Source organism: Eucyclogobius newberryi, unplaced genomic scaffold (genome assembly GCF_026437365.1).
Source record: "Eucyclogobius newberryi isolate DKJ021-1_F unplaced genomic scaffold, fEucNew1.0.hap1 SCAF_13, whole genome shotgun sequence".
Taxonomy (NCBI): Eukaryota; Metazoa; Chordata; class Actinopteri; order Gobiiformes; family Gobiidae; genus Eucyclogobius; species Eucyclogobius newberryi.
This window is the reverse complement of record NW_027315757.1, coordinates 28285466-28308112: the sequence shown is the minus strand read 5'-3', so window position 1 is coordinate 28308112 and position 22647 is coordinate 28285466. Positions and strand designations below refer to the sequence as shown.

Sequence of the window (22647 nt, the reverse complement as noted above, 5' to 3'; positions counted from 1 at the left end):
ATACAATATGTACATCAATAACTTAGACACCTCAGAGAATCACATTTAAATCCACAGTTTTGACTGTATAGGAATACAGGGTACTTATCTACATTGCAAAAGTACAATAATTTAATTTATAAATAGTTACAATTAACTATTGTTTTTTTCATACAAAGTACTGCAATATTTATTACAACCCATACAGAAAAATAACAAACCGAACTTTGTATTACTTACTTTCATCAGATTTTTATAGCTTCAGAACACAGACCCACTCCATGAATACAAACAGCACAGTCAACTGTTACAAAGCATTATTTCATGGACAAAGCCAATGTCAAGAGCTAAATGCTTTTATCTATCCTTCTGAACATGTAACAGCAAAAACAATAAGAGATAGGCATGAACTAGTTTGAACTAAATCTGATAAAATGACATACAGTGCTAGGATCTAAATGCGGTGTCAATGATGCTACAGCAAACGACAAGCATAAGCAGAAAAAACTAACTCATAAACTAATGTGCCACTTGTACAAAATAAAAAAAATATTGCAAATGGCCCTTGTGACAACACAACTGTAGAATCATTGACTTTAGTCAGTGCACAATCTCCAGCACAACTACTCGATCCACGCCTGATGTATGGATAAGTAAATCAGCTATTTTAAGATTAAAATGTGTGAGTAAGGCTTGAGTGCAACCACCAGAACTGCTCTCACATACACAATGTGACACAACATTATGAGGAAGGGCCAACTGCTCTTGAATTGGAGCATACAATGGAAGAAATAGAATACAATAAAACTAGAAACGAGTACAAAACTTTTAAATAACAGACCATAAGCACTATGACAATATTGATTACTCTTACGACTATCTTTCACACCGTTTCCACTGAGTTGCATATTAAGGGTCACTTTTTTCACAATGGTCAGTAATACCTACTTGTAGCTACATACTATACACCTGTGTGAGAGACAGTCATCTTTAGCGCAGACTGAGAGATTGGTCGAACGGTGCCACTTTGGAACACCTTAAAAAGACACTTGACACAGAAAAAAGATTCACTCCACGAGACAGCCACAGCAATACGGACGTCAACACCAATACTGGGCTATGTAGAGATTTCAGATACACATTTCCCCAACAGTTACCAGTCAATGTGAGTTTGCTAAGCATGTTGTGAGGAGAGGGTATGGCCACTAACCAATGGAGCATAGAGCCGCGAGAAGTGGTACTTATTAGCTCAACATGCTAATAGACGTTTGACCAGCAGGTAAGTGAGAACTGGATGAAGAGCATTCTGTCATTACCCAACAACTACTTTCACCTTGAGTTGTAAAGCATCTTCACGGGTAAATTCCTTTTTAGAGGACTGTACTTGGCACAGAAGGAAGGGGAGAAGTACCAGTGGCAGCTGCTGTTGATTGTAATTTTAAATGGTCGTGCCGTGTGTCTCTTTCCGAGTCTTGATTGAAAAAGCCCTTTATGAAATGCGTATTTAAAAACAATAGATAGAGGGAGATAAACAGAAAAAAGAGCTGCCATTCCTGCTTTTTGTCTAAAAAGCCTTTTCATTTTTAGAGTGACCTGTTTTGTCCTGAGCAAAACAAGCAGGAGCTTAGTGCATAAGAGACCCTCAATCGACGTCTACCACTTGTACAGTATACAAAAGTTCAGTGGGTAAACCTTTTATTTGCAATGCTGCGCTGTTTAAGTTAATTGATATATTTCTGTGATTTTATCGTGACAAAAAATAGTGAGTTAATCTTTAGTGAAGGCATTAAAGACAAAGCCATCGGAAAATGAAAATCCTATTTTTTTCAAAGGGACAAAAAATCGTGAATTTGAACTTTTTTCCAAATACCCAGATTTCTGCCTTACCTGGCTCAAAATGGTGAACTTGAGTAATGAGTTTATGTTTGTAACAAACACCAAGGAAGCAAAGGGAAATCACAGATGCCATTATGCACAAGACATTTGACCTTGTTTACACCACCAAGTTTAGCTCTACAGATTTGTTTTATAATAGCACAGCTTTTTGACATCTATACAGTGAACGACACTGCCAACTTGTCACTTACACATCACATCACGCGCTACCCCACAGTACGCGCCTAGTCACTAGAAAAGCTATCAGACTTCAATAGTAAGCCACTTTCGGTACAATTGCAAAAAGAGATTTCACAGGATTTTTTTTTTCTTTTTTGTGTATTTATATAAACAATGGAAGTAATCTATGTTGTAATAAAAACATGAACTAAACATTAGACAAAGTTTCCTTAACACCTTAACAGTTCAAACAGTAAAGCTTGAGTAAAGTTTTCTTTTGGAAATGTTTGATGGTAATTACAAAAAAAGCAATACATATCTTGAAATGATATATATGAACATATACGTTCAGTATGAGCAAAAATGGGTTTGTGGGTGACAATGTACCCACAGATATGAAGGTATTGTAATGTAATAACATTCAGGTTTTGCAGATATTGTTGAGGAAGCTTGTCACACTGGAATGGAACTCCGCTCTGCAACGATATCCTTTAGAACCACTGATCGTTTTTGCCATAAATATAATAGACCTCTTTGTACTTTCAGTGCATACATAATATATTATTGCATCTACCAGTCATATTGACAATGACAAGTTCATTAACGTCTGTCACAAAGGCGTAAACAGAAGCAAATACTGAATTCGGATGCATCGCTTCACGCTTATGCTCGGACAGATCAAACCAACAATTTGACAATTTGAGTAGATTTGGGTTTTGTCAAGCTGATTTAAAGACACGTAATGTTTATACCGACAATTTGCTTGAATTTATCACTCCGAGTCAGTGGATATGTAACAGGCCAAAGAGTTTGCTAAAGCCTATGCTTTCTTCCGTATTTATGTAAAAAGATTATTATTTTACACCAATTTATTAAACTATTTTTTATGTTCAGAATAATGTCCCAATATGAATTATTAAAAAAAAAACTATAGTATTGGGAGTATACAAGTTCTCCTTTTGTAGGCATCAACCAAAAATCTTATTTTTTGATTAATACTGTATAAACCATAGCTAACCCAATGCCATGTTACAAATCACACACGACTCTCCATCCAACCCATTCTGCTACTACGATCTAGCTTCAGTTTTAGACTTGACAATGGTGATGACGCTGGTGGCACCCACTTTACCAGGGATGAGCGGCCCAATGACGGAGGCCATTGGAGCCCTGGTGGTGACGGGGTTACGAGCCACAGTCCTGGCAAAGCTCTGGAGGGCCTCATACTTTGAGCGCAGCGCGTCCAACTCCACCTTCATACTGGCGTTTTCTGAAGCCAGTTTGTCCACCTCCTGCTGCAGCAGAGCCTTCTGCTTTTCCAGTTCTTCTTTTTGGGTGACACGCTTCACTCGGCAGCTGGCAGCATACCCCCGGTTCTTTAAAGTACGTCTCCGCTGCTTTAACTGGAGAATTTCCTCTTTGGTAAGGCCACGGAGATGCTGGTTCAACTCCCGTACTGACATGGTCACCAGCTCGTCGTCTGTCAAGCTGGTGCCATTCTCTCCCGGCTCCCGCTTCACCTGGGACAGTTATGAACGTTAGACCCACAGTTTTTCATACCGTCAACATCAGCAAAATCAAAGTGGAGCAATGTTGGGTAAGCAACAGAACAACAAGAAAAACAAGACCTAATAATCAAGGCAAAAAGTCAACGTGAACTGTATGTAAATGTCACTTATGTCATTCACATACTTCAATGCTATAACAATATTAATACAAAGTGTGTTTCGTGTTTACCTTCAAGGCCTTGTTTCCTTTGTTTGTGGTAGTCATGCCACGAGAGCCGGATCCACCTGCACAACGGACTATTCTGCAGAGATAAAAGAAAAGGAAGAGAAAAAAGAAGATGGTTAAAAGGTAAATTAAATAATGAATTTTACTGCAAGGAAATAAGTGCATGTCTAGCCCGGCAAATATAACCCCTGCAAACTGGGTCAAGGACAAACAAGTTCCATATAAAGGGCGGCCAAGTCCATTCCATGAATCGCACCTTGACTATTAGTGCCCTGTCACAGAAAACAAATAGCTTGAAATATCAATTTTCTTTTCTGTACAAGCACGGATACAGCTGGGTTTCAGAGTGCTGAAACATTAGCACAGTTGCCATAGCAATTTGCGATTCAAAACAAAAAAAATATGATATCTTCCATCACTCTCTACTATAAACAGGAAACTGAAACCCATAAATATTGTAATATTGTATTACAAAAAAATGAGGTGTGACAAAATAAAATCATTCCATTACATCACAATGCTTTAGTTGGTGATTTCAGCACAATTATCACACACTGCTGACAAATAATACACTTTTCTTTCATAGGATAATTGTTTAAGGCCATTTCTAAGAAGTTTCTTGATCATTAGAATAAAGATACATCAGACATTAAGTAAACATAATATGCTTATAATCAGAGGAGGCTTAACATTTGTCTGGACAGCTGCACATGCTACATCTGTTGAGTGTCTCTAATCCCCTGAATCAATACAAAGATATGGGTTCTGCAGCAACTCCGCTACCATCCAGGACATTGCAGTGCAGTACATCCAGCCATGTCCACTGGGTTGAGGGAGAATGAGGGCAGATGTGAAACCTATCCCGCTGGTGTTGGGACAGTCAGAAAGTGGGGAGTGTGCACCCAAGTGAGCTGTGATAAGAACGTGATCTCATACACACACAGGATGGCTTTGTGGCCCTGGGTGCTTACACGACACAAATGCTGCGTCAGCGAAACAGGCACCCATCACGGAGAGCCCAGCCAGCACAATGCTTCAGTAAGCTCCTTTACACAGCCCAGCAGCATGTTTGGATTGAGCATATAAACAAATACATGTGGAAGCACACTAGGGTTTACCATGAAAAAAGAATGCACAGTGGCTTCTGGTGATTAGCAGGAAAAGGTAAGGCAGCAATGGGGTCATTTATAAGCACCGGGTTATTCTAATGTATAGTGTACAGGGTGGATAGACACTGTTGAATCAATATTGAGATTTTATAATTAGGAAATGTGTTTTTTCTTTCAGACTAAATAATGAAAGCTCCCAACTGCAACTATAAAATTAGGGAGAACACACACATGCGTTTGTATTTTGGAATTAAATTGGATTTGCATGTGTTTTGTTTCTGTGATTTGTTTTGTCTCATATAATCAAACTGAAATAATTGTTGGATCACATAAAGATCAGAGAGACCGAGGGAAGGAGAATGCAAGAAAACTTTCCCCTTGTGTATGTGAAGTGCATTTTTATATTGAAGCCTAATATCATTCTCATCCCCTGCAGCGGCCCCAGGGCTGCACTTTAAACATGTTTGACTTATCTGAGAGAGAACTTGAACATCACAATATCTACATGGTAACAAAGCAATGCTACAGGTGAAATGGTCAAATGGGAGTCAAAAAGGAATCGAAAATGCTTCACAAAATATTACACCATAAGGTGAGATGGTGCAGTTGCTTTAAAGGGCCCTTCTCATAAATGTACAATGTTCATCTGTGCCATTGGCTTCCATAAAGACAGCTTTAGCAGAGGACATTTTAAACATGATACTTTCATCCCTGTTGGGCTGCTATGAATAGCCCACTGATAGTAACACCTTTAACCGGCCTTTGTGGTGACTCATTTCCAGTCAGCATTTGGACCACAGATGCAAAACATAATGGGATAATGGTCTGCCTGATGAGGCACAGATAATGGACAAATAGACAGGAAAGTACTCCACTAATAGCTGCAGGGATGAGAGGGAAGTGGTTGCTCCTCCGAAATTTCATAAAACCCAAATTCTCCCATAAGCACCATGGTCTCAAAACCAAGTACCAACCTGTACTAAAATATACAAAAAATATAGCATAGAGCCCAGGTTCTGGAGGTGGATCCTGTCATGCAGCTGTGTAGGATACACAGTAGGCATGGCTTGGCACATTGAAAGCTCACCATATGACAGTTTGCAGGAGAGCGCCCAGACTGCAGCCCTCCAGCTCAGGCTGCTGCCAACAGACGGCTCCCAATGACAGGGCATGGCAGCACAACACAGACAAGGTCCAATGCACAGCTGCTCCTTCCTCGAGCCGGCATGTCACACCTCAGAGACAAAGAGGCATGCCCACACATCCAGACAGGAAGGAAGAAATGTACCTCAAAGACCTTTCAATATGAAAAACGCAATAAAGAATATGGAAAACATAAATAATCAAACTAAGGCCTGCATGTGTTAATTTTGTTCTAGTTCTCTTTCTACTAATATGAATCAATTGGACAAAAATATTTTATTGAAGAAACGGACAAAAATGATTTAGAAATACATAGGAAGATGACTTAGTGATCAGGTTGTTGAGCATGTTGATTTCAGAAGACTGCTCAAATATAATGAAATTCAAGGTCAGTCATTGGGACAACACTTCTTTTATCATTGCCAGATAAGGTCAATGCCTTGCTGGAAGCTGTAATGCAATTGCTTAAACTTGGAAAAATCTTTGTGTGCCATGTGTCATGTAGTATTATATAATTTGCATATAATCTTTCTGTAGTCTAAAATAATTCTGCAGTAATTTAATAATAGAGTTTTCTCTTTCTTCTTAAACACTGTTTGCCAGTGTATTAATCTGGTCCATTTGCACTTTACAAGTATGTTAATTCCAGGACCAAAGATGACATCCTGAGTGCTAAACTTTTCAGCCTTTTGTGGTAGCCTATCAAAGCAGACAGGACGGCAGCTCGTAGAGCAGGGTGATCTGAAGGCAGAGTGCAAGCGCTGGGACGAGGGCGTCCTCCATATTTAAATGAATTTTTATGAATTGCCTGTAAGAACGCTGACAAATCAGAGCTGATTTGCTTGTGTAGGAGAGACATCACACCCAAAGGAAACAGAAAATGCTGAGTGTGGTCACCCGGTGAAAGGCAAGAGAGGGAGTGAGATAGACAGAAGGTGCAAGAAGGAGGGAAATTCATCAAATATGCTCACTCAACACATTTAGAGGAGCTTGAGAAGAACAGGTTGAAAAAAATGCACTGGTGTCAGCAAAGACCAAAACCAAGATGCCAATTAGGAACTTGTGAAGTTGAACTGACACAACGTAGGACACTTGGCCCACCTTCTCAACCTGTCCATGTTTATCAACATCTTAACAGGCAAAGGGGGTGGCGAGGTCGGCTTAGGTCGGACTCAAGGAGGGCCGTGGTAGTGGGATAAATGCTGATGTGACACAATAGTCCCGGCGTCAGGCTTTAATGATCCTATCCTCTCAGCAGGATCCCTCCGGGGGGCAGCCTAGGATGGACACCATTAACTAGGGGACTCTTTGTTGTTGGGGAACGAGAAGGCACTGGCATCCCGGCATTGAGTCCCCCTGATGAATATTTATCACTGTCATTCACAGCTGAAGGTGGGGGTGGGAGGCACAATAAAGATGCTCGGGAGGTGATTCTTCAAGGATACGACCAAGGCTCTTCCATCAACTGCTGTCTCAAAATGGCGGTAGAGTAGGATAGGATAGGTCGGTGATAGGGAGTGTGGTGGGGGTGGAGGAGGAAGCGCGGGGGCCGTCTGGTGCTGGAGGTGGCACGCTTGGTAGTTCAGGGCCGCGGGGAGAGCCAGATCCACTTGACAGCAGTGTAACAAGATTATCAGGGCCATGAGAGCAAACAAAAAGCCCCAGCAACCTGCCTCAGAATCCAGATTACGACAGCGGCCCGCTCCCTGAATACTAAACACGACTGCCTGGCGAGGACTAACAGGGCACCCAGGATTTAGTGAGACATGAAAGTGCGGGAAATCACATCATACAACTAATCACAGACATTTACACACACACCACACGAGCGCACATACATTTCACTTGTCATGATCAATTCCTGAAAAGATGTGTCTGGGCATTTGGCCCTGGCAGGCTGCTAATGAAGTGAATACAACAAGACGATGGCGGAGCATGCTGATGCAACACGGTTTGGAGGCAAAAGCATAGGCTGGATCCAGCAATCCCACTTCAGAAGAAATTCAGAGCGCAGCAGAATAATACATCTCACCCAAATACCAAGGACATAACAGTAATATGCTTTGTAGAGTAACAACACATACGGTAAATGTGCACAGACTCCTGGTGCTGGCTAAGAATACATTCAAGGCATCATAAAGACAGGCAAATATACTTATGTTTATATACAAGTTTTGGATGTCTGAGATTCGCATCCATATCGCAACAGTTGTCTGGTCTCTTTGCAGATTTCCCCTCCTAACATATCCATCTATGGTAATTTTAGAAGTGATTAGAACAGATTAATTTTTAACACATCGTCAAAGTAACAGTATTAGTCTTAATCATATATTCATTTAATTTCCCTTTATTAATTATTGATAGGGCGCTATTACCAAAAGGTCCCGGTTGGAACAAAGAACATAACCAGAATTTCTGACTGTAAAAAACAAAGACAACAAAACTTTGCTAATATCATTTGATTTATTGATTTAAAAAATGCCCTTTTCTACACTGTCCACTTGGGATTTTTGTAAATTCAACCAAAGTGGAAACCAATACTTTTCCCTATGCCAAAAATAATTATGTAATCAAGTAGTGCTTTTAGTGTCTCCCTTTTATTCCGAGTTAAAATGATTGCCTGGAAATTCAGATCTAATCATTCCTTCCTTCAGCTGAGTGAAGTCAATTATCAAGCAAGCTGCATGTGTCGGGCACCATTTAACTGCAAATTAAAAATCAGACTCTTGGATAGCTTTAAAGGACTTACGAGGAGAAGACTGAGGAAAGTTGAGCACGGGGACAACAGTGTGAGTGCTAAAAGGTAGGCTGGTACGAATGGAGAGAAGCTATTAGGTAGTAAGTATTCAGAGCGTGAAATAAGAGTGACAAAAGGAGGGAGAGAGAAAATCATTCAGCAGCTTTCACACAGAAATGTGATACGCTTGTAGTAGAGGGGAAATACTAAGCCACACGACTTGGGATCAGCACCGATTTGGAGCAAAGTGAAAACACCATCTAATAGTCATGTATCCCATCAACTTAATGCATAAAACAATTTAAGCAAACGAGGTCAGGCTTAAAATCTAAAATATTACATCTATTGCACTATTCTTGCGTTTAATAAAACCTATGCGTTACCTCATTCCCACAGACTGTTTCTAAGCCGATCAGCGCCGCCGCCGTTTTGAGGAAACAAATTAGAGTTCAAAATAAGTGCAAAATAAACTAACCGACGTCACGTTAGAGAGAGTTAAATACAAATATTTTCCATAAAACCAATCATTCACTGCTTGGTACGTTTTAGCCAGGGCTGTTTAAGTAATGAGGAGAAATAACATACTAATCATGCTGCAGATGCATGTGGCACACTTGTGGTAGAAATTTGCATTGAGTCCATGTTTTAAGAGAAAACATGAATCATCTGCCTCCAGGGAATCGGGTTTGTTCCGACGCCAGTGTTAATGTGAAGTTTATTTAAAGAGACTTGGGAGAGCACTGGTTTACACTGACTGAGCTCATAGCTGCTTTACTAGTGTAATTGAAGCTCTTCCGATGGAGCTACAGAGTGCTGGCCTTAACGCCGTGTGCCTGCAGGACTTCATTAAACAGGGAAACAGCTCTTGATGCTTCAGCCTTGTGCTCACGGGGAAGCTGAGGGTTGTAGGCAGCAGCCCACACACCCACAAAACATCTCTACCACACCAGTTGGACGTGTAGTGAATGCGTTCACCAATGACCTGACGAGGCTAAGTTATAACAGCTCATTTAGAAGCACAAAACTTTCCTTTGAAACACTGAATACATTTAGACCTAGGCAAACTTTACCGATTCACAGGAGAGATTACTTGGGCACAGTAGCACATTGAGATATAATAACAACGATAAATAAATTAAATAGTTATACAATTCTAAATAATTGAATGAGCAAGGACAGCACTTTTCTTGCAGGGAGTATTTGTTTTCATAAATTACATGGCTTTGGCTTTGGCCTTGGATCGTTTAACGGCAAGTGATGGATGATGTTTTACACTTCATTTTCCTGTTGTGTGCTTACCTAACCAGCTTTTTCTGTTTTTTTGCTCAACAGATGTAACAAAGTAATTGTTTAAGTAACTAGAACAATGCACTTATAAATAATACATCAACAAACTCTTTTAACTATGACAATTATCCACGCACACTTAAAGGAATTGGCTGTCCTTTTGTTGCTGTTATTATTCTTAATGGATTTATTGCTCCTCCATATTTCATGACCTTGAATGATGTGTACGAGTAAAACACTTCTTTTTTTCCCCCACCACTGATATGCCACACAAATAAATCAGTGTGCATAAAGTAGGTTACAAGAAAAACAACGGCCAACAGGCAGCTCCGCACATATGCCCCTGTTCAGTATCGGCTAATCTAAATTATGAAAACACAGAGGACACGCCAGATCTAACTCACGATCCAAACAAAAAAAGAATATCATCAAACAGTGCCCTGTCTGGATGGGAGTAATACTTTGAGAGGTGCAGCGGGCATATCGCAACGCTAAGCAACCATAATCCGTGCTACACTTGCAAGGGGTTTCATCACCAGCGTTCCCTCCCTGATGCAGAAAGGGGGGAAAAGTATATTGATCTTTTTCTCCCTTCCTTCCAGGCATTCCCATTTCCCTGTGCAGCTTAAGCAGCACTTTTGTGGACAAATCCCACATTTGTGTTCCTTTCTGCCGGCTATTAATTGTCCTGAATAGGCGTAACTACTCCCAAGGCACAGCTGTGTTCGCTATACAGAGGTGCTGGTGGCCGGCCCGTACACTACTTAACTCTTGCCTCATATTTCGTCAACCTCGCACACCCTCGACTCCCTCACCACACCGGGTGACCGTTCGACACGACGCCACTGGGTGTGAGTTGTGCGCTCACTTGGTTCACCTCAGTGGCGTCCGGTCTTATTTTATAACTGCTGCCTCGATGCGAGAAGCAATAAATCTCAGAGATGATCACCGCGCTCGGTCTCCGTCCACACAGCGCTACCAGCCGCATCGGGACGTCATAAGGGCCCTTCATCTGTTTTTGTTACCTGCAGAGAAAGGCAGGGCAGGGCATTACGCTGTATTGCAAAAGCTTCTGATGCGAGGCTGGCCTGTCTGCTAAATACACTTCAATGCCCCGCGCAAACGAACAGAGATGATGAAATAAGGTGAATATCTGAGCAAGAATAGGCAACTTCTATCTGTTGAGCGCTGCCTATACACCCAATCGTTTCCAAGGTGACTTTTCAAATCGCAAAGAGATTCTCCATGGATAATTCATTCCTTAGCCTCTACAAGCTTGCAGTCTAATAAGCAGCACATTTCGTCATGAACAACATAGGGAAACAAGAACAGATGCCAACACGGAATATAAGAATTGATGATGTGCACGCAGAAAAGACAAATCAATAAAAATGTGTAAAAAAATGTGTACTACAATCTACATACACGCAGGCCTACAAAAACAGTATTTCATTCATCATTAACTTATCATCGAATTAAGTATTTTCACAGGGAAGGGGAAATGTAAGTAAAGTTGTTAAAAGTGCATTCTGCTAAAAAACATTCAACAGTGCCTGCTGCCTGTTAAAACGCAGAAGAAATGGGCAATTAATAATTCATGATCAGTTCTAGAAATATATTTCCCACTGGTTAGTCATAGCACCTTTATTGCACATGGCCCACCATAAAACCTGTGTTTATTCAGCGGAATAATATAGTGCTTATCGTGCATTCCTATAAGTGATTTCACGCTACAGTTGACACAAGGCACTTGGTGTAAACGCACTCTCTCCGTTTGTTGATCTACATCATGACAGCGCTGCAATAAAACGCTCGTTCCCCGCTGAATGTCTAGATTAGACTATTGATAAATGCATGATGGTCATCACTTGATGCTCGTGCTCCTCAGACCGACTTCACGACAAATCATCACACTTTCCATCCATCGCCTCGTAACGGCGGCGGTGATAACCATCGACCCTTATCTATCGAGCAGACCTTTGTCCGGTGGTGCCATATTTCGGGGTGGATTCAGAGCGCGACTAAATACATCATAGTGATGATTCAGCATCACGAAAATACGGCGTCTTCTTTGCGGCTTGACAATGAAACATCACAGCTTCAAACGCCTTGTGGATGGAGTGAACGACGGAAGAAGCTTTGGCATTGCCATTGTTAATTCACCCAGTGGTTAAATGACCTGTCAATTCAGGTGAACCGATTCAACACACGCAAGACAAGAGTTGAAATGAAAATTCCAACAGATAAAACCATCACACACAGCCTCGATGAAACAATCACATTTAAACTGGGCAAAAAAATCTATGGGAAATAATATTTGCAAGCACCAACCTGACGTCGCTACACCGCTGCCTCCGCCTGCTCTTTCTCCTTCTCACAACGAGGTGATGAAGCAGCAGGTTTGGACAGCAAGAAGCGCATGAGTTGTCAAGCCCCCGAGAAGCGCAGAACGGCGCAAAGAATACTAAATGCAACTCGTGCAACTGTTTACCGCGATTTCCAAACCCGGGTAACGCGGATCTGACATTCCACGACTCCCGTCCTCCAGATTCACGCCGATGTCAAAAATTGGCAAACAACTCCCCCTCCTACAAAACAAGCACGCGAGGAAATCCCCGCGCGCGGCGCCGACGTCCCTCCACAAGCCGTATCAACATCGCGTCGCTGTAACCATAGAAATCTCCCTAAACGCGCGGAATTTCTGCAGTTGGCGGAAACATAAAAAAAAAAAACAACTATGGGGTTTTATCATCACTTCACGTGTAGTGTATATACAGACATTCGCCGCCGCCTCTGCATAGTAACAGTACTGTCAATGTATACAAAAGGCACTTCCGGAAAGCGCGGAACCTGTCAAAAGATGTTATCGCGAGGTGGCACGTTTTACGCACGATTATAACGACGGTATTGTTCTCACTTTGAGTCGGAGTAAACACCGCGCACAACCTGTAGCGACGTTGTAGTTGGTCGATCTTTCCCAAAACGGAGCATTTAATTTGAAGTGCGGGCGCGCAAATATCCCAGTTAGCTTGACGCATCCTGCTGTTAGCCCCGTGGAGCTAGCAGCAGCGGCAGCGGCAGCGGCGGCGGCGGCACGCAGGCTGTCAGCGGCGGGGCACGGCAAAGGCATGCACACTCAGCACAACAACACCGGCGCTGGTCGCTCCGCCGGTGCCGCGCACACGTACCCAAGTTTCGGGGGCTGCTCCTGTCTGAAGTTTATGTCTTTTTTTTGTTTTCCTCCCCCCCAAGATCGTCGTCCTTTGTGTCGTTGCACCGCGCGGAGAGTCATCGGCGGCGCATCGCGAGCTGAAGAGCGCGTTCCCAACAAACGCCAGCCGCGTTTCCCTTGTTGACTCCTTTTCTCTTGTAACGAAGCCAGACGTCACCGTGTTTAGTCACGTGTCTGCTCCATTCATGATGTATTTTTCTTTCCTCTCGAGAAGGGGCTGAATTTAACTGGACATGCATGAGCTGATGGGGCTGGTGCACGTAACTGTTGTCTGTGGTACTATAAGAGTGATTAAGATGGGCTATATTTGAACAAAACACATCATTAGACTGTTTAATGATATGGGATAACTGGATACATACACACGAGCCCTGACAGCTTTGGAAATACGTTTTATTATTTATTCATGGCAATGTAATGAGGTAGATAAATTCAACCTTTTAATACAAATCTTAAAGCACGTATTATCTTACACAGCTTATAAAATGAATCTGTATCATTAAAAATAGCATTTAATATATACTAGTGGTACCAATCCCACCAGTGACCCAATGACCCATTTAAAACCATTCACAAGTGGTCTGCATGACCAAAACAAAAGAATGAGTGAATCTTTGTCTTAACCCAGATTTTCACCTTCAGTTCTTCTTTGGCCGCAGATTACCAAACATATTGATCCCACGAGATTTCACCGCATCTGCACTCACACCTGGCTGCTGCAGTACTTTGTCAAGAGTTGTCTTCTTAATGGCAGCAGGGGAGATTTTCTCTTGGTCAGCCAAAAACTGGAGTTCCCTTTGAGGAAATAAAAGAACAGGACTTTGGCAAAAATGTTTTGAATAATAGTAAAAAATAATAAAAATAAAATAACACAGTGCGGTAGTTTTACACAATTAAAAACTAGATTCTGTGTGTGGCTACAATCAATATGTTCATTCATTAGAGTGTAATTACACAATGATAAAACGTTTGCCTAGAACACTGTATCCAAGCTATTTAATAAAAAGTGTAATCAGTGATTCTTACTTTGTCCTTTTACAGGAGACCTCTACAGCATTAATCAAAAGGCTTCGGAAACCTCCACTCTCCATGACATGCAGAGCATGAATGGTGGCTCCCCCTGGTGAACAAACGTTGTCCTTGAGCTGCCCAGGATGTTGCTCTGAATCTAACAGCATTTTAGCAGCTCCCTTTCAAAAACAAACAAGAAGTCTGTGATTTGGGGATTTGTAAATTATGTGCAGACCCTTAACAAATACCAAATTACCTATGTCTGTAATAAGACTTATTTGAGTCTATATTGTGGAGTAAGTACATATATATCTAGTTTATACATATATAGTTATATACTATATATATATATATATATATATATATATATATATATATATATATTTACATATATAGTTATATACTATATATATATATATATATATTTACATATATAGTTATATACTATATATATATATATATATATATATATATATTTACATATATAGTTATATACTATATATATATAGAAATATATTTATTTATATATATATATATAGAAATATATGTATATATATAGAAATATATGTATATATATATATATATATAGAAATATATATATATATATATATATATATATATATATATATATATATAAATATATGTATATATATATATATATATGTATATATATATATATATATATATATATATATAAATATATGTATATATATTTTATGCCATGCATAGGCCTACCAGTAAGGCTTGTGCACCGAGTCGTACGGCTAGTCTTCTGGGCAGTCCCATTTTCACCCCGCCATCAGCAAGAGCATCTACAGCTGTAAACGCCTGCAAAACAACATTCAACATCATTAGGGTGACATTTTAACAACTGTTATGCAAATGTGATCAGAATGACTCACATAGGCTGGGCCACTGCCACTCAAGCCTGTGACAGCGTCTATCAAATCCTCTTCAACCTCAGTGCAGTAGCCCACACTGGCCATTAGCTGCTCCAGGAGCTTTCCATCCTCCACCTCTGCGTAAGTTCCAGTGGCATAGACTGTGGCCCCTTCTCGCACCACGACAGGAGTGTTGGTCATACAACGCATGACCTTTGGAGACGATCGATGCAGTTGCAGCTTCTGAAATCAGCAGTCATTAAATAAAAATTTCAAAGGTGCCTTTTACTATGATTTATTTTGTCCCTTAGTAATAAATGCTTGGGTGTTTTTGTCAAGAGAGCCAATAATGTGAGTTTGGATGTTTTTGTGCCTAGTTTTATTAATATGCCAGTGGGGTAGCAGTATCTTCATTTTATATCATCTTTATGTGGACTAGTAGATCAGAGAAATACTAAATGGATGTAGACAGGGCAAATAATGGACTCTTCCTTGCCTTCTCTATTGAGCCGATAGTGACACCTGCTGCACAGGACACAATAAGATGACGCTCTTCAATATCTGGCCCAATCTCGTCCAACACAAAGGGAATAATGTGAGGCTTCACTGCCAGAAACAGTACATCACTCCTCTTCACAGTTTCTTTGTTGCTTGTGGTGATAGTCACACCCATTTTCTGTAAATATGAATCATTTAAACAAGATATATCAATTTTCAGTTAAGAAGCATTCAGCGCTGGTCATCTTTATTGTAACAAACATCTTGTTTTCAGACAGTAATTACTAAATTGTTGGTGCTACAGATATGTCTTGACTACTAGACCAACCTACCCTCAAACCAAGCACTGTAGGGAGGTCTGTGTCTGGGGAGCTGGCAGTGATTCTGTGGGCAGCAATCACACCTTGTGGATAAATGAACAGAAAAACAGCCTGATTGCAATCAACACACATCAGTGACACCAAATGTCCCCTGTAGGCTGGACATGACTCACCTGCAGCAGTGAAGCCCCTGACCAGTGCGTGGGCCACTTGACCTGCTCCTATGAAGCCCACACTCATGATGCCTGTAATTAAGGAGGAAGAGCCGTATCAGGGCTTTTAGTAAACATTAGGCCTACTCCTGTTTTCAGTGTGCTATAGACAGTAGCACAGGCTAATGTGCCATATAGAGAAGAACAAACCACTGCAATAACAGACAGACATCAAACAGCATGTGTAATAAGAAGCCTACTTCAAAACAACTTCTTATAACTTACTTTGTTTGGCTTACCGATGTGTCAATGCGGACTCCTTCTTTACTCAAAAAATACCTGGAAGTAGACTGATTGACAATTGCAACACCCAATAGAAAGAGCTGTGTTAAATGTTCAACCAATTGAAATCTTAGGTCTGAAAATGTAGGTCGGGCGGGTCTAAACCAGAAAAGTTGCATCAGGTTGCGCCTCCGGCTTCGGGCCAAGACTTGGTTGCGGTCCTTTGCCATCACCTGCTGGCGAAACGTCTTAAAAGCATGAGGAGCCTGGTATGGAGAAAGACAAAGTGATTCACCTAAACCCAGCACGTGTTTAAGAGCCGCATAGATGTGTTGTTGTCTCATTATTTGCATTATTTACACAAAGGAGCCCATAAGAGGTAAGAAACCACGACTTCTTCATTGTCTTCAATGTCAAGAGTTTATAAAGCCTATTTTTGCAATACCTCTACAATACAGTTGTATCTAGTTATATTATTGTTATATTTTCAGTCAGTGTGAAATTACTTTTATACATAAAATAATTACAGTCAAATATCCTTGTGATGAAGTTTATTATAATGAGTATTATAACTTTGTTATAAATGAACACATTCACAACACCAACAAACTTCAGTGCAAAATAATGTATAACATTGTTTATTGATGTAGGGCGACATTGCTTGTAAAAATTCTATATCAATTAAATAATACTGATTTCATGGTTTGCCACTTTGACTGTCACATAATTCTCCTCTGAAGAACAACATAATGGAAGTGCACTGCACACAACACATGGGTGATGGAGTCAGTGTGATTGGTAAAACCATCTGACTTCATCAGTTAGATCGCCAGTACAACATTCACACTGATGTAACACTGCATTCACCTACAGTCCTTTGTAAATATAGAGAGCGTTTTGAGTGTTTTTCTTCCTTTTGAACTGTTGTGAGTGACAAATAAATATTTCAGAGTTTTTCATGCAGCTGATCCTGAGACAAAGCGAATCCTTTGGGAATAAATTAGATCAACGAAGTACAGAATCATGTTGACAATTGTAAACACTGCCACCACAAGCTTACTGTCCCAGGGACAGTTTCCTCGTGGGCAGTCCTCTGGGCGACTGGTGGTACCATACTTCTTATCAAAGCTGAAGATTGGCCAAACAAGTGCTGTACTGAGGTACAGGATCACTGCAAAGAAGGTGTATACGACTACAAATCGGTCAAAGGGGAAGCGCAGAGAAGAGGTCCTGCCTGAAACAGTCAGTATGATCACCACGACAGTGACTGAGAAGCACAAGCTGTACACAACCACACAGTACTCAGTGGCAATGTGGAGTGTGTACTCACTGTCGTGAGCCAGGGCTCCAAAAATAATACAGGCCACAAAGGCTTGGACTACCTTTAGTAATCCTGAAACTGTGGCCATGTATCCCACCACGGCACCTGGCTTAGCTCGCGTCAGAAACACCTCAATAGCATAAGGAAAGCAGCAGATACAGGAGAAAACAGTCACTGCAATTCGGTAGTACAGGCTTTCGCAGCTCTCGTCTTCACACTCGTTTTCAATGAAGTAGACTGGATATACCACAGAGGCAGTGATGTACATTAGTGTGGCCAACATGGCAAAGGCAACTGTGAAGTTATCCCAGGAAATCGGCATACACGAGTGAAGTCTTGTAATGTCCAATATGAACACCACCATAGTCACTGCGAAGCAAAAGCACCACACAAACATGCAGAAGATCCCATAGGAGGCGCTGTAACCTGCACTGTGGGCCACCAGGGCTATAATGATGCAGCCCAGAAGCAGTTGGCTTATGCGAGCGAAGCCCAAAGGTGACAGTACAGCCTCTTTGTTGAGGTAGTGTCCTCCGTGAGCGTCCATGATGTCTCTGATTCAGCCTGATGAGACTCCTCAGTTGGGCCTCCTTTGGTGGTGTTCTCTGTGGCCTCCTTTTCTCACCGGCCTCACCCTTCCTGGGTTTCTTTTTATACTTAGCCCTTAATTACAAAGTTTTCCGTGAGCTTGCTTTGTAATTACAGCATAGCATTCACTTAACTGCATCAGCTTGGTACTTCTTCCACATATGTCTTTGTGAATACGCACATTTGTTTATAAATGCATTGACTTCAGTTACAGTATTTATGGACTGTGAAAATGTATCCTATCTATATTGGTATGTTGCCAATATAGTAGTAATGTTGTACCTCTACGCAGTTCCAGAAGTTGAGTCTCGATTTGTTTTCTTGTTTTCCTCAATCACGAATATGTCCAGTGAATGTCAAAGATCAGAAAGTAGGACATCTCCATATCCAACGTCAGCTTTTCCAATACAACAGGTGCTCCACTTTGTTGTCCTGTCAATCGAACGTCCTGTAGCTCCTTCCGAGGGTCTTCGGAACAGTTGGAAAATTGGTTTGCTGCGCTTTCTCTTTGTCTTGCTCGGACTGTATGCTTTTAGTCTCCTTCTCCTTTTGGCTCACAAAAACACTCCCTCTGTCTCATGTTTGCCCCTTGTGTGTAGATTGGTGGTGGCCGAGCCCAGGGTTACACAGGCCTCGCACTGCTATAAATAGGGGTCTATATTCCACAGTGGGGTGGGAGGCTGTGTGCTTGTGGCGAGCTGTCTCAGAGTCGTCTTTCTGGGAGCACCCTGAGTGGCTGACTCACAGTTGCTTCAAAAGAGAAACTGGCATTTATACCCAGTGTAATGACAGGGAGGCAGGCTAAGACTTCCATTACAGGAATAAATTGCACACAGGTCTGCAGCCATGATTATACATGAGATATGGCAGAATTCCATTGGAGAGTTGAAAACAATCAATACCTTAATCTGTTAGAATGCTTTCCCCTTTGTTTTTGGAATTATTAACTCAAAGATGGTTCAAGAATAAGATGGTACTGCTTTGCCTGGAATGTGCCACAATCAGAATTAAGTTACAGGTCAGATCTGCAAGAGGCGAGCACGCTCACAGTTAGAATGCATGTCTTTCAGGCACTTTGTTTAATGCCAGAAGGTTTTTTGTGCACTTTTCTACATTACCACACTGTTCTATTTTCTTGTGGAGAGTGTGTCAATGTCTCCTCTGTTTTATATTGCGGGATCCACCCACCACATGAAGCCAAGCCTCCTCCTTGTGAAGTGCATCAGCAGTTTGGATTGGTCTGGTAGTGGAGTGTCTGGCCCTCAATCAGCAGATCACAGGTTCAAACCTCTAATAAATGTTGAATTTTGGAAAATACAAACATGCTTTGTTTGCATAGGACTATAGTCTCATTGATGATTGTACTGGACAGATGCAGCAGCTGTGGGAGGGGCAGGTGTGTGAGAGCAGGCAGGGGTGAGGGCGGGGCTACTGTCATGAACTCTCAGACTGAGGCACAAATGAACCTCCTCACACAGATGCGTTTCTGGAGACTATCTGCCAAATATTTTCCTTATAAAAGGCCTTATTTCTTTATACCATTCTGTTACTTTCAGCGAATCAACAATAGTAAATGATTCAATTAAAAGCCAAAGAAGATCACTTTTCACACAGTCATGAAACATTAGGAGACTGGCCATCTGAAAGTGTTCATGGCTTTCTTTGGGGAAAGACCTTTTTACAGTAGTAGTAATTTCAGTACCCTGTGTTTTAACTGTTTCCTTGATGTTTGAACCTAGAATCTATTGATACTTTGGTATGGGTGGATCCCTCATTATAATACATGAAGGATGTAGGACATGTAGGACACGCCTACTCACTGGAGCACAAACATCCTGGTTTAGACCAAAGGGATTTCATAGGCCACTGAATATAACATGACCTGGATTTACAGGCTAGTTGTTCAGTATAGAATCCTATGTATGTGTGTATGTATTTATAAGCAGAATATATTCATGCATTGATTCATGCACTTATACTATGAATAAAAAATATATACCCGGTATATATATTTTATAATAATCCCTTCAACCACCACAATAATCTCTGTGCCCATCTTCCTGTTTCCAAAAAGCATTATTGTTGTATTAGTTGTTACCATTGGAGGAAAACATATTTGTATCAACGGCAAATAAACCCAGCTTTAAAGTTTTGGTTTCAATACTGACCCTGTGGGTTGATCAATAATCCAACAATTTTGTTGTTGAAATGTCTATAATTTGTGAAGGAATGAAGTAAGGAATAACCTTTGCCATTTTAATTGTTGAAGGAAAAGTACCTGTTTGGAATGAGAAATTGCATACAGTATGTAAGCTTATTAACTCTACTACATATGGACAGTTCCTCATCTGCCTCGAAGAACTGGTTCTCCTCCTGAGGAGGCCCAGCTCCACTGTCTATCTTGCGAGGGAGTCAGATCTCTCCTTCACTGTGGAACTCCTCCAGGTTTCTACTTTTTTCCCAAGGAGGTTTTGTAGTTTTTCCTGGCCGAGAAGGAGGGTCTAAGGACAGGGGACCCTGGGATATTGCCAAGTCCCTATGAACATTGTTTGAACCATTTTTCACTGTCGCCCTCCAAGGCAACGTCTGTTGTGATTTTCGGCGTTAAAATATAAAATAAATTGAATTGAATGTCCAACCCTTGATAGTCAGTTGATGTTTAGCTTGTACATTAAATTTATATGCTGGGTTAAACAAGTATGTTATGTTGAGACTAATTAAATACAATAATGTGATATATCATGACAGACTTCTTGGCAATACGTGTATCTACACAGAGATGTGTGATATTCATGATACTTTTAAACAACATTGCTGTGTTTTACTCTTGTGAACCAATAGACTGCTGCATCAAAGCTGAATCTCAGGAGCTGAAAATATGACTTCAACAGCTCTATTCTGATATTAAGGGACATTGTGAACATTATTCTACTTAATGAAAACATAATTTTAGTACTCTTTTATCACTTGTTTTAAGGGATATCCATGAATCAGGAGCCATGTCGAATCAAGTCCTGTGTATCAGGATTTGTATTGTATCGTGAGATACTAGGCAATACCCAGCCCTAATGTTGATGTTTTTTTATGTTATATATTAATGTAAACGCTAAACGTCTTCAATTTCTGGAGTCTGTTTATCATTGCACATTAAGACTTGGGACAGGTTGTGGTAGACTCCCCCATCACTGTGATCTGTTTGCCAGGGTTGAGTTGGCCTCAGTGTTCGGACGCTCACTTGTTGACTCTAATCTATAGGACAGTTTCTGGTTGTGCACGGATCTATCTGTGCACAACTTAACTATCTGTTAAGTCACATTTATTACTTGCCTGTCCCTTGAGTTCAGACTGATTGGGGGAAGTGAGCCTTTTGCTCTGCTGCTGCCCCCAATGCTTGGAACTCTCCAGTTTGAACTGAGGTGATATGAACTGGTTTCACTGAGGTCTTGAAAAACAAAGAGTGAAAATCCTATTAAAATGGTCTGTGCTTTTAAATGTAGTTACTTAAATGTCTCTTGTTTAAAAATGTAATTGTTTTTTTTTAATCATGCTGCAGTTTCCCACTTAGGCCCAGGTCACCCTTGAAAACGATCTCAATGGGTTTTTACCTCGTTAAATAAAGGTTAATGAATAAATAAGAAGATATTTGCAAATTTATACTCAGGCTCAATACTTTCAATACCAGTTGATCTATAGTATTGATATTGTTCTAAAAGAGTCTCTACTTATTTTAGAGAATCAATACTTATTTTAGAACACCATTAAAACCCATAACATTACCAATGTTAATTGGTATTGAACTGGCCTGGATGCTATTAACTATCACTCCACAGATTTTAGGCTTCTTGTTGTAATTTACAAACTTTTCACATTTAGATAGTGGGATAACATGGCCACAGACAGTACCGCCCATAAGCAGATAATTGTTTTCCCCTCTGGAATCTGGATAAATAACATTTCACTAGTCATTTATGCACAGTTATATTCTCCAATAGGGTTGATACATAGACATGCAGTCAACACAGTTAACAAGCAGCAATATATTTACAATTTACAGAACCAATTCTATGTGAAAATAGCAATTATAAATACGATTTACACAACAAAATAAATATGTAAATTATTACGAATGTAACTTTTTACTGTTATATGTTACAGAATAAAATTACAAATAGTCATACCTTTCCTTCGAGTTTGGATAGTAGAGGTCTTTAAAACGTTACATACAACATATCATTATATTATCTGTATTATGAAATATAAGGGGTTACTTTTGTATGCTTAGAGAAACCTATACAATATACACAAGATATGTCGCCCT

The 22647-nt window shown here is 40.6% G+C and overlaps 3 protein-coding genes across 4 annotated transcripts; all 3 read right to left on the bottom strand.

The window, feature by feature from the left end:
• Positions 1 to 2934: 2934 nt before the first annotated feature.
• On the bottom strand, positions 2935 to 12662 carry LOC140358443 (transcription factor MafG-like). Of its 2 annotated transcripts, none has more exons than XM_072443284.1 (3): positions 12376 to 12662; positions 3772 to 3844; positions 2935 to 3554 (listed from the first exon to the last, which is right to left on the bottom strand). In XM_072443284.1, the coding sequence occupies exons 2-3, from the start codon at positions 3805 to 3807 to the stop codon at positions 3105 to 3107; spliced, it is 486 nt and encodes a 161-aa protein (XP_072299385.1). In that variant the 5' UTR covers positions 3808 to 3844; positions 12376 to 12662; the 3' UTR covers positions 2935 to 3104. The 2 variants fall into 2 exon arrangements, with proteins under 2 accessions (XP_072299385.1, XP_072299386.1); XM_072443285.1 differs by lacking the exon at positions 12376 to 12662 and adding an exon at positions 5965 to 6166.
• A 1193-nt stretch (positions 12663 to 13855) lies between these two features.
• On the bottom strand, positions 13856 to 16381 carry pycr1a (pyrroline-5-carboxylate reductase 1a). Its single transcript, XM_072442198.1, has 7 exons — positions 16160 to 16381; positions 15999 to 16069; positions 15665 to 15844; positions 15190 to 15411; positions 15023 to 15115; positions 14303 to 14466; positions 13856 to 14071 (listed from the first exon to the last, which is right to left on the bottom strand). The coding sequence occupies exons 1-7, from the start codon at positions 16224 to 16226 to the stop codon at positions 13915 to 13917; spliced, it is 954 nt and encodes a 317-aa protein (XP_072298299.1). The 5' UTR covers positions 16227 to 16381; the 3' UTR covers positions 13856 to 13914.
• A 653-nt stretch (positions 16382 to 17034) lies between these two features.
• Positions 17035 to 19049, bottom strand: LOC140358441 (myeloid-associated differentiation marker-like protein 2). Its single transcript, XM_072443281.1, has one exon. It carries the CDS (start codon positions 18286 to 18288, stop codon positions 17377 to 17379), a length of 912 nt encoding a protein of 303 aa, XP_072299382.1. The 5' UTR covers positions 18289 to 19049; the 3' UTR covers positions 17035 to 17376.
• Positions 19050 to 22647: the final 3598 nt, after the last annotated feature.

Bases quoted from the DNA above. Each gene is read 5' to 3' on its own strand.
- LOC140358443 (XM_072443284.1), bottom strand. From the start codon at position 3,807: ATGACTACCACAAACAAAGGAAACAAGGCCTTGAAG. The intron at 3,555-3,771 runs GTAAACACGAAA...TAACTGTCCCAG, and splicing joins AAGGAAACAAGGCCTTGAAG to GTGAAGCGGGAGCCGGGAGA.
- pycr1a (XM_072442198.1), bottom strand. From the start codon at position 16,226: ATGAGTGTGGGCTTCATAGGAGCAGGTCAAGTGGCCCACGCACTGGTC. The intron at 15,412-15,664 runs GCAAGGAAGAGT...TGCTGATTTCAG, and splicing joins CTATCGGCTCAATAGAGAAG to AAGCTGCAACTGCATCGATC. The intron at 14,467-15,022 runs GTAGGCCTATGC...TGTTTTTGAAAG, and splicing joins TCGGTGCACAAGCCTTACTG to GGAGCTGCTAAAATGCTGTT.
- LOC140358441 (XM_072443281.1), bottom strand. From the start codon at position 18,288: ATGGACGCTCACGGAGGACACTACCTCAACAAAGAGGCTGTACTGTCA.